General features: G+C 37.9%; 1 protein-coding gene across 15 annotated transcripts in view; it reads right to left on the minus strand.

Annotated features, from left to right (window-relative positions):
• Window positions 1-12063, minus strand: part of LOC147655596 (semaphorin-5A-like) — a 345256-nt gene that overhangs the window by 62614 nt on the left and 270579 nt on the right. For all 15 annotated transcript variants that reach the window (XR_015274363.1, XR_015274377.1, XR_015274308.1 and 12 more), the window contains one exon: window positions 5279-5483. Coding sequence is in view for 11 of the 15 variants with exons in the window: in XM_086842896.1 (XP_086699022.1) it covers window positions 5279-5483 (205 nt within the window). In the remaining 4 variants the exon portion in view is untranslated. The remainder of the gene's footprint in view (window positions 1-5278; window positions 5484-12063) is intronic.

The raw sequence follows: 12063 nt of genomic DNA on the forward strand, positions 1-12063 counted from the left end.
GTGGAGGAGCCATTAGGGTGATCACTCACATCGTCTGCCTCTGAGTCATCATCCGATGGCCTATCCATTTGATGATTTTCAATTTGGTCACGGTCTCCAACTTGCCTGTTGGCTGGATTTTTCCTTTGCTGTCGCAGGTAAGGACAAATGGACTTTGCCGGTACCCAGCATACCCCAGTATCTGGATACACACACATACCCGTGCCCTGAAGCAATAAGGTCATAGGGACTTTCCCACTGTTTGGTGACTAAATTCCTCACTCGAACCTTCACTTGAGGCTGATGCATCTCATCCGAAGCCCACAATGAAAGGTGATGGTTCAACATGACTGGGTTATTTGAGTTCTGTGGTACTGTGAGGTGATTGAAGGTATATAAAGCTTTTTCCAACTGACTGTGTGGGGTTTCACCCTGCATTCTCTCTTTTTGCTTCTGTAGAACTCGTTTTAGCGTACCATGAGCACGTTCTACTATGAATGCTAAATATGAGCAAAAGCAAGGGAGCACAGTGCCTGTGGAAAAGCAGGCCGCATAACTTTCTCAGTCCCACCTGAGAAAGTGGCCTGGGAAATCATAAGGGAGAATTGAAACAATCCTCAGAGATAGAAGACAGCCTTGCAGGTGCTGGTCAGTTTCTTGTTTTCTTGCGAGAGAAGGTCGAGCGGTGGTATACCCCACTGACCAATGATGGTAATATGTTATTTTACTAACCAATAAGAGTTTTACCTTTCTGTACTTTCACATATTGGTCAATAAAAGAAGATCTGAGGTAATAAACCTCTCTCTCCTGTTCAACTCACAAGAGAGTCCGTGTCATGCTTCTCGCCATTCCCAATAGTATGACATTCTACAAGAGCTTGATCTGTCAGAGAATGAGGGATACCAAACTTGTGTGACACACCCCACAGCTGCAGGGACTGCCACACCTTCTGAGAGGTGTAAGCAGGACCATTACTGGTCTTCACAGCAGAAGGTATGCCTAAGATGGCAAAGGCCTGCCTCCAGTGGGCAATGACATGGCAGGTCTTCTCTCCCATGTGAGCAGAAGCCCACATTGCAGAGGAGAAATTGTCCACACTGACATGCACATACCGGAGCTGGCCGAACTGAGCAACTTGGGTGACATCTGTCTACCAAAGCTCCAAGGCCCTAAGGCCTCTGGGGTTTACCCATGCCAGCAAAGGCACAGCAAATGCATGACAGTCATCACAAGACTCAACAACGTCATGTGCCTCAGCTGATGTCAACTGAAACTGCTTCTGCAAAGTATGTGCATTCTGGTGGAAAAACCAATGCGATGCCTTGGCCTGTGCAAGCATATTAGCCTGAGTTGCAACCCACTCTGCGTTAGCCAACTTGTCAGCCCTCACCTTACCTTCTGCAATGAACCCTGGCAAATTGGTATGACTGTTCACATGCAGAACATAGTACAGATGTACCCAGGCCTGAATGGCATACCACAAGGTCTTCAGTAAATGAAACAAGTCAGGATTACTGACTTCCTTCAAAACTGAATGACCTAACCGCTGGGCTATGTCAGCGACACAGGCAGAATCTGTGACCAAATTGAAAGTCATCAAATGGATGCCATTGGATGATGACTCAGATGCAGACAACGTGAGTGATCACCTCGATGGCTCCTCCACAAGCAGACACTGAAAAAGTTTTTGTTTTTGTTTTTTTGTAGTGAGAAAGGGTGAGATATCACCCTGAAATTAGAGTCTTCTAATTGTTTAGAACATTGCTTATTTTCCTTTCTGATTGTTTAGAATATTGGTCATTTTTTTTTTGTTTTTTTAAAGGAGAAAGGGTGAGATGTCACCCTGAGACTTAAAGCTTTCTGATAATGTTTTCCTTGTTTTAGTTGCTTTCCCATGAAAGTTCTATAAACATGAAAACATTATCAGAAGGCTTTAAGTCTCAGGACGACAAAAAAAAGTTGAATAGGACAGTACTTGGATCCTTATCATTTCTATACATCACATTAAAACTACCCTCTGAGCTTGACATGCTAGCAGGTTTTATAGATCCAGCTGCCCACCCATATGGACCCTATATCCTAATTTGGATATATGAATAATGAGAGAGACAGTGTCAAAAGTCTTGCTAAAATTGAGGTATTGCTTTCTCCTCATGCACAAATCCAGTAATTTTAATACAGAAAGTAATTAGATTTTCAGATGAGCTTAATCTTTGAGTAATCCAAGCTGAATGCTCCAAATCACCTTTTTCTCCATCATGTGCCCAGAGAAGTGTGCTCCAAGGAGGTGTGCTCCTTGACTTTCCCAGGGATGGAATGTCCACTAGACTGTTGCTACCCAGGTCATGGAATCATAGAACTGTTTAGCTTTGAAAAGACCTTTAAGATCATCAAGTCTGATTGTTAACCGAGAACTGATGAATCCACCACTAAACCATGTCCCTAAGTCCCACATCTACATGTCTTTCAAATACTTCCAGGGATGCTGAGTCCATCACTTCCCTGAGCAGCTTGTTCTAATGCCTGAATACTCTCTCAATGAAGAAATTCGTCCTAGTATCAAATCTAAATCTCCTCTGGCAAAATTGGAGGCCATTTCCTCTGGTCCTATTGCTTGTTACTTGTGAGAAGAGACTGACCCCGACCTGGCTACAACCTCTTTTCAGGCCATTATAGAGAGTGATAATGTTCCCCTGAGCCTCCTCTTCTTCAGGTTAAATGATGCCAGCTCCCCCAGCCACTCCTCACAAGACCCTTCACCAGCTATGTGTCCCTTTGATGGCCACCCTCAGCACCTGAATGTATTGGAGAGCCTGAACACAGGTTTCAAGGTGCAGCCACACCAATGGTTGAGTACAGGATGAAGATCACACCCTGGTCCTGCTGGCCACACCATTGCTGATACAGGCCAGGATGCCCTTGGCCTTCTTGGCCACCTGGGCACACTCTGTCTCATGTTTTGTTGCTATTGGCCAGCACCCCCAGGGCCTTTTCTGCTTGTCAGCTTTTATTCCTTAGTCTCTTTTTTGAAGACGGAGTATTGTGGTAAAAATTTAATTCCAAACTTAATTTACCATGACTTTTAATAATGCAAATAAATTAGATCAGGAAAGATAAAACAACATTTCTCAGCCTGGTAGTAACTGTCAGCCCAGTCTTTCATCTCTCCCAAATATACACCTGCTCTATGGTGTTAGGAGCTTGGGGTAGAGGACATTTTATGTGGGAGTAAAGCTGGACACTGTAGAAATTCAAAAGCCTTAAACTTGGGTTGTTTTCAAAACTATTGTTTATTTTCAAAGTTAAGGCTGCTGCCTTTTAGTTTCTGTTGTGTACAGAAGTAGTGGCATTTTTCTTAGTAATCTTTTACCATATTCACTTTACGATGAAAACTCAATGCTAACTACTCCACAGTTTCTACGTAAGCAAAGGCTCAGGAGAAATAACATGCAGGGCTCAGGAGAAATAAGATGCTACAATATTAAAAATATAATGAAATTAAAATTATGATCTTCACCCCACAGAAGCCAAAGTACCACCTTTCTCCTACAATTTTAATATATAAATAAATTACAGTGTAATTTTGTATTTTTTAAAAAAATGTTCAGATTTTCAAACTACGCTTATACACTCTACCTGTGATATTTGTATATAAAAGTGTGATAATTTCAAATTCTACCAAAAGTGAGTATTAATATTTCTTAGAAAATAAGTCTTAACACTTACACTCAATTGGGATAGAAGAAATGTTAACAAAATCCACTGTGATTCAGTGAAATACATGTGAAATAGAATTGACTACATCAAGAAAATTGCAAGAATAGGATGGGGGCTTTATCATACACTTTCTCACACATATAAAACATATACTGTCCATTTACAGGAAAGCATGAGCTGAATTTAGACTAAAGCTCCAGCTAATATAAGTTCCCTGCTTCCATGAATGGTCAAAACCAGATGTACAGAGAAGAATAAAAGTGAAAGGCAAGCATACATCACAAAGAGCATAGGAGCAATATATATATTTTTAGCAGCATGTAAAGAACACTGAATCACTCCAGAACACAATTTATTAATGAGCCATGAAGCATAAAATTTTAGATCCTCATTTACTGACTCAAATGTAAAAGGTAACACAACCAACGGAAACTGAAACCTGAAGACAATCAGAACTATGAAAAAAGTCATTATTCTTGATGCTTCAAAGACTGTAAATAATGTAAATGTCCCACAGTGCAGTGATAGTCTCTTCATATAAAACCAAATCAGTGCATGATTCTTTAATTCAGGTTTGGCCTGAAATACAAATATCAGGAGGCCTCTACAATACAAACACCACTTAGTATTGACATGATTTAACTTCAAATGAACTGATTTACCAACCACCAGGCTGTTTTGACTAGAACTGGTCAAATCCAAGCATCATTTTAACCTATCAAAAGCTTTTGTGTTACTGACAAGCTTTTGAGGAGCACAATGAGACAAACTGAACATTAACAAACCTTTGCTTAGATGAGCTATTCCCTATCAATGTGCATAGGCCCAAGTATTTAAAAACTATCCTAAGTTTTATACCATGAGGCTTTGAACATAGTAGTCCAATCTAGTATTTCAGTCTCAGCTGGGGACATCCTTGTTCTGCAAAAGCAGTTCTCCAATACCCTCGCTATTTTTAAGAAGATTGAAATTTTGAACCAAGAAGGCAATAGCTGTAACCAAAGCAATATAAGGTGGAGGGTTGTTTTTCTTTCACTGCTATGCTTACATATAAATGGGCAAATAATAAGACAGGGTATAACACAACATAATGAATGTCTCAAAAATGAGATGGAAAGGAAAGTTAATAAAATACACATGTTAAAAAAATCAGAAATATAAATAGCATTATCTGTATTTGTTATTTATGAAGTTACTTTTTTATCAGAGGGTCCTAAACAATTTTATCTTGGGATTTTAAGTTTGTACCCTTAACTAAGTAAAAAGAACAAAAGACAGTGAAAACCAGAAAGTCTCGTTTGTAAAATTTCCAATGTTTGATTACTTCAAGACCACACAAAGTTCACAGCTTCAAAGGAGAATAGGAAACAGACACCAAAACTGGAGTTCACAAAATAACATAAAACGTATTGTCCTGGCTAAATTAATCTACTCAGAAAATATAAAAGATAGGTGATTATGTCAAAGAGGAAAAGCTGATTTTCAAGGTGCTGCACATGTATTTCACAAGTAATTAACATAACACTAAAACTCAAAGAACTCATAAACTTTTGCAGTTACCGCAGCAATGAAATTTCATACCTGTGGCAAGATAGATGATATGGAAAAGCATGTCCTTCCCCTGCACAACATCCACAACCACATGGGAGAATCGGCTGTTGTCTTCCATGAAGTAAGGAATTGGTATAACTGGTTGAATAACCTCATGCATTAAGAAGAATTTTTGTGCATCTTGAAGATTTCTCTCAGTCAGATTTACATACAAACCCTGGTCCATGGTGCCACACTGTAAAAACAGAAATGTAGCATGACTATATGTGCCAACAATAACAATGGATTTACTCTCTGATTTATAGCACAAGAAAATAAAAGCAAGATCATATCTTGTAATGACAATGTAAAATTCAACTTTCAAGTCCCATTTAGGTGCTACCCAGACTGTCCAAGGACTCAGGAAGCTCAGTTTTCCTAAGACAGTACTATGGAGGCTCCCTAATTCAAAGTAAAAATAACTATATATATATATATATATAATATATATAATAACAATAAAAAGAATAATTCTAAATAACAATATGGAAGAGCACCAGACTGACCAGCACAAGTAGATTATGGAAATATTTTGCTGTATCTTATGTTCACAGGGCAGGAAGGAGAAAAACTACCATTCAGAAAACCGAATTATTTTTGTCGTAATACAAGCAGACAGGACTCAGTTTCTTTATGCAGAAAAGCCAGTCTTTAATGTCACAGCCCATTTTTATACAGTTTTCCAAGACTTCGCATTTTACACTAATTGGCTCGTAACTTTCTTGCCACTCAATTCACTGGTTAGTAAATGGCATTTTACATGTCCATCAAATCTCTCTATTCCTGGATAGTTTACATATTTTGATCACTGACTCCCATGGGATAGATTTCTTGTTTTTGCAGGTGTGAACAGTTTTGTTACCAGAACAGATTGTTGTGCTAACTGATTCTCATTCTCATATTTTTTTTCATATGGCAACTTAGAAGCTAGCTGCTAGCTTAGCCAGAGTAGTGGGGCTTAAACTATATTTTTACAAGGCCTTTCTTTTTGTAAGGTATTACCTATATGCAACAGATTTTCTGACTAGTTTTCTTTATAATTTTCAAAGACCTCAGTGCTGAAGACTTAACAAATTTTCAAAGGAAACCTCAAGTCCTAATACAGACAAGTTCTGACAGGAATCCCAGGTGAAAGTACAACATGCAGTTCTAGAAGCTTCTTAGGACGCTGTCTTAAGTAGCAAAAATTGACAGTGCAGAGCTCTATTAAATATTATCCATTGCAAAGACTTTTTTTTTCTTTAAAACTGACCATATTTTAAATCTGAAAACTGTGCTCTTTTCTTACAGGAGAACATCCACGAGCTGCATAAAAAAGTTTCAAACACAAATAAACAAGGCAAAATAAGTGGGAGTTAATTTCAACGTATTCGTGTTCAACTGAGGACACAAAAGAGAAAGCTTCTTAATGTATGGGACTATATATACATTCACATGTTGCATCAGAGAAGTAAAGCACTACTTCACAACATTTATCAAATATTTGGGTGATGTGAAAGGCATAACTAAGTCATCATTTAAATTCTGCTTTACTATGTCATAAAACATGCCATGAATTACAGCATGAGCAAAATAATAGTGTGCAAAACCATACCAATTATTTTTTTAATATAACCATGTTTTCAGTCCAAATTTGAGTAATTTTTCCAAATCCACAAATGCTAAAAATAGTCAAACAAATTATTTCATAATGGGGAGATCAGATGATGAAGAATGATAAATTAACAACTGGCAGGAAACAGTTACTTGCCCTGTACGTCAGACCAGTGAAAAAAATAAACCACTCCCAAGAAGTTGTCTGGATCTATCAAGCAGGAAAAATTCTAGCTCAATACTCATAGTACCCTGAAGTGCAAATGGTCCTTGGTCTTATGATAGACATTGCCCTGTCTAAAGAGAAAAATATTGATCTCAGAATTAAACAACGTTCCTCAAAACTGGGGTTCCAGTAGTATTTTAAAATGGAAAATATTTCATTAATACAATCTAGCCTCAGAAATACAAGGTCTGATGTAACTATACACAGCAGTAGTCTTCATTCAAATCACATACGTCTCTTTGTTGCTTCAGAGTAGGTGAATACTCAGAGGATAAATCTACTTCTGGGACTAAACAAACAGAACTTCTTATCCTTTATCATAAGGACTCTACAAAAGAAAAGTCTTTTCTTGGAAGGAAACCAATGACTCAGTCAATTAATATATCTCAGCCATGTGAGATGTGTACTCCAAAGTCACAAAATTACAGAAAATGGTTAAAGTTCTAAGCATTAGACTAGCTTGTATAAGCATCACTGCTGCAGCTATGGAGCCAGCAACATAGCAGAAAGTTATTCAAAGGAATAAAAAGCAGCATTGGCAAAAGAAGAGAAGCTGGACATCATTAGAGACACCTAAAGATCAGTTGACATCAATTGCCTTCAATATTGTGTTATAAAAGGCCACATTACAGCTTTTAACCCCAGCTCTGCCTTCAAAGCTGTTTGTGACTCAGTGATATATGATACAACTGTAGTCACCGTTCTTGTAAATTAGATGAAGTATCAGCTGTATTACAGTCAGCAAGGTATCTAAAAAATAAATTTCAGCACCTCTCTTGAATGGGACTTGGAGACATACATTAAAAGTACAGCAGAGACTTAAACAGTTTTTACACGGCTATCATGCTGTCATCTTTCTTTGTAAGTACCGTTCAGTATGGGCTGCTCTCACAATAATTAACACCACATTAATGCAAAGTTTGTAGGGAGAGTTCAATAAGTTTTACTTGATATGCATACATTGTCAGAAAGGATAAGAATTTTACATAAAAGCATTTTTTCAGGCTTTCTCCTCCAAAAATTTAGCCTTAGACCCTCTTCCTATCATTATTTTGAAAATACAAGAACTTCTACAACAGGGGAAAAGCTGTATACAAATACATCCTTCTTCTGCAGGCTTCTGGTGTACTTAGAATCTTGTCACTCGGCTGATGACAAACATACTACTTAGGAAAGGTAATGTGGCTCTAGCCTGTAACCTGTGCCTTATTTTCCTTCATTTGCATAGATCAGGAAGTAATTAAAATTACCTACAATCCCCAATGGGTGATTTTTTTCATGCTAGCAAAGATCTTACGATTCTTACAAGTAAGGGAAGGCTGTTCCTGAAGCAGACATGAACTTCTGAAATTGCATTGAGATTAAGGGAGGGTGAAAGGTGGGTAGAGGTGTGTTGTAGTTAGGGCCTGGCGGTGCGGAAGAATTTGGGATGTAACGGAAAGCTAGTAACCCACCCCTCTCTAGGATAGTAAGTTCTCTTGTAATTAGCCAATAGCACCTAAGTGTGATGTAAGCAGATGGGAGTAACACAGTGACCCCAAGCTATAAAATGCTAAATTCCTCTGCAATAAATCGCCATATTCTTCATCTATCACATTGATGCTGTGAGATATGGACCAAGTGGCTGAGATAGCCGCTGTGCTGGAGCTGATCGGGGTGCTTATCTTGCTTAAACCCAACATTTGGTGCCAGAAACCCGGGAGAAAAAGCGGGAAGAAACGTGAGAAGAAATTAAAAAAGCAAGAATACCCTGAGTCAGCGGACAGCGGCCAAGATAGCTGGACTATTCTTGGCGTGAAGATCCTGGGCCCAGAAGGATGATGGAATCACGGAAAAAGGTCAGATTGCAATTAAGTTATAAACCTAATTTGCTTGCTATTGCAAGACTTTGGGTTGTTGAAGTCGTAAATGAGCTTGTAAAGTTTATCCACCCTAAGGTGTGGGACAGATGTACTAAAATCCTTGCCGAACAAACTCGGGGAATGACAAGGAACTGTTTGCTGGCTACCCTGAAATTTAGGGTCAGAGCGTTACAGCTCCCAGATGACAGCAGCTCAACTGAGCCGAAGCAGGGTCGAGAGTCCCCTCGGTTTCAAAATTCTTGTGTGCTCTGGAAGAAACAACAAAAATCAAGAGACTTTTGGAAAAAGTTAACAAAAAAAGCCAGGAGTGCTGTGGAAAAAGCCCGGAGAGAAACCTCCTCCCTGGTGTCTAAAGATGGCACAGAGAAAAAAGTTGTAGAGCGGGAAAAATATGTCTTTAACAAAGAACAAAGACTGGCCTTGGAAGGTGAGTACAGTCAGGGGGATGGGAGAGAAAAGGAATGTGAAGAAGAAAAGAAACTGAAGTGAAAGAGATAAGACGCGGGGGATGGGCACAGAGGCACAGAGATTGGAATGCAAAGAGAAGAACGGAGAGCAGAAGGCGGAGGGAAAGGTGGAGTGGAACCAGGGGGGATAGAAGAGCCCGCCCACAGGGGGGCAGGAAGGGCTGGGACCCAAGAAAAAGGTACGGAAAACAAGAAATAACCAGCCAGTTGAGTTCTGACTCCGACTGAGATACAAGCGGTTCATAACCCACCCCCACTCCCTCTCTGAGAAGAAGAGCTGGGATAATACCCAGTTTGTTACAAAGTCATGATTTATTGAGTTTTTAAAAGGTGTTTATATACCCTTTTGGAGTTAATTTTGTGTTTTAAGTAATTATGAGTTTATGCAGTTAGAGTTTTTAGTTTTTTCTCAGATTTAAAACCAGCCCGGCGCAGCCGAGTTCAGGAAAACACACACGGCAGTACGCTGCCGCCATGGCAACCACCGGTGAAACAAGTAACAGCAACTTAGATGAAAACGTGGAAAACAAAGCAACAACAACAACAACAACAACAACAACAAAAAAGCTGGACATTTTAAAGAGAAATAAAAAAGAGAGAATTTTAATTTGACAATTAAAAAATTAAAAGCTTTATAAATTGTATTATTTGTAAATCAGCAAATTGTTGTAATCAAGATTGAAATTTAAAAATAAGTTTCTATTGAATGAAGTGCCTTTGAAAATAGATTAAAAAGTTTAAATGTTGTATTTTTTGCATCCCAAGAAACTTAAAGTATTTTTGTTTTGTAATCTTAAAGTTATGTTAACCATATATTACCCATTTGCTGGGTTTTTTGACAATTTTAATAAAGAAATTTTTATGTGAATCTTTGTTATATAAAACACATATAACTGCATATATATCAATGTGAATTTAAGATTTTAGTTTAAAAATTGGACTTGATGTTTCTGAGAAGTGCTGCAAAGGCTGAGTGACAGCTTGCCAAATCCTGTGTTGTTATTGTTTTTCCCTGGAGAGGCTGCACTTTGGAATCTTAGCTAATTTGAGCATATATTAGGCAAATTCTTACTGTGAATGAGTGTTTTTGGTAACATTTGCAGTTATTGTGAGTTATTTTCAAAGCTAGATAACATAGAATTGTGATGTATTTGTTACATTTTTATAATTTTTATAGTGAATCCATGTCACTGTTGACTTGAATGTTTTTAAGTTAAATTGTATAACTTAGCCTCTTAAAGTTAAGTTTTGTTATTTCCTTTTGTTATAAATAATTATTGTTAAATTTAAATGTTGTTTAATTTAAATTGTTTTATGTTTTATTGGAAACACTTGTTTAAATTGCAAAATACAGTTGTTTTTTTTAGAGATACGAGGACGGCCACAATTGAGGCAGCTGTGGTGGAGCGCTAGTGAACACCTGCTTGTGAATGAAAGTCGATGCTGTCTGTGACACCCTTGATTTCATCGAGAGCTCTATTAGTTGTTGCAATCTTTGCAGTTTTTTTTGTTATAGCTTTCTTATTTTTCAGTGTTTCCACAATTTTTAAAAAATGTACCATTGCTGAGGATCAGCTGCCATTGAAGAAGCCTCAAATTAAACCAACTGCTGAATGATTTAATTAGTCTGGTACCTAAAGCTTCTGATTATTTGCTTTGTACAAATGCATTTTAATAGTTTGCTGTGCTGTAAGCATCTCATAGCTGTTGCTATTGAAAATCTTGTTCTAAAAATATGTTAAGAGACATCTTTCTAGTTTAAAGTCTAAGGCCCTGGCCAAGTCTTAACTTTACCTGGACAGAATGTTTATTAACAGATCCAGATGTTCTTGTACCAAATCAGTATTTGAGTCACCTTTTAACTCAACAATTTAACCCTATTAATATGACAGCTGGATCAATTTTAAAGTGAGCTTGGAGAATCATTTCCAGAGATGATTGTCCAATCCTTCACTGATAATTTTTGGTTTTGTTTGTTTATTAACTATGAGATGCTGGTGCAGTGTTTTAATAATTAACAGTACTTTTATATTACATATGTTATTAATAGTGTTTATGATTTAATTGATTTTCAACTGTTATAGGTTCTTACTAATTGTGTATAAAGTTTTGTGTTAATGTTGAACAGAAATACATCTCATTTTTATTTTTTTAAGAAAAGGGGGGAAATTGATACCCTAAAAGCAATTTGATTAGTGTAATTCATTAACTTCGAAGGAAGAAGTGTCTGTGTTTTGTTGGCGGGTTCAAAAAGGTCACTGTTCATCTGACCAGACTGTCTGCCTCTGAACACATGAGGTGCAGTGAACGGAGAGGTCATCACACAGCCTTGGTACTCCAGACATGGATCAGAAGTGGACCTGTCAAGACACAGTTGTGTCCGAACACTATACAGACAGTTGCCAACAGAAATTTTATGTTGTTATTATGATGTTGTGTCTCTATCAATTTTTCAGGTATCCTTTATTTTAAGATTTAGAAGGGCTTGAAGAACAACTTGAACATCAAAGCCCTCAGTCACCAATCAGCTGCCAGCTGACATCATGGGAGCAGTGAACATTTCAAGACTGAATCGTGTTGGAGAAATTCTGTAGAAGATCTAAGAAGTGTAGAGACTCCATCTAACTG

This window comes from Cyanistes caeruleus, chromosome 1 (assembly GCF_971803275.1).
Source record: "Cyanistes caeruleus chromosome 1, bCyaCae1.hap1.1, whole genome shotgun sequence".
In the NCBI taxonomy this organism is placed as follows: domain Eukaryota; kingdom Metazoa; phylum Chordata; class Aves; order Passeriformes; family Paridae; genus Cyanistes; species Cyanistes caeruleus.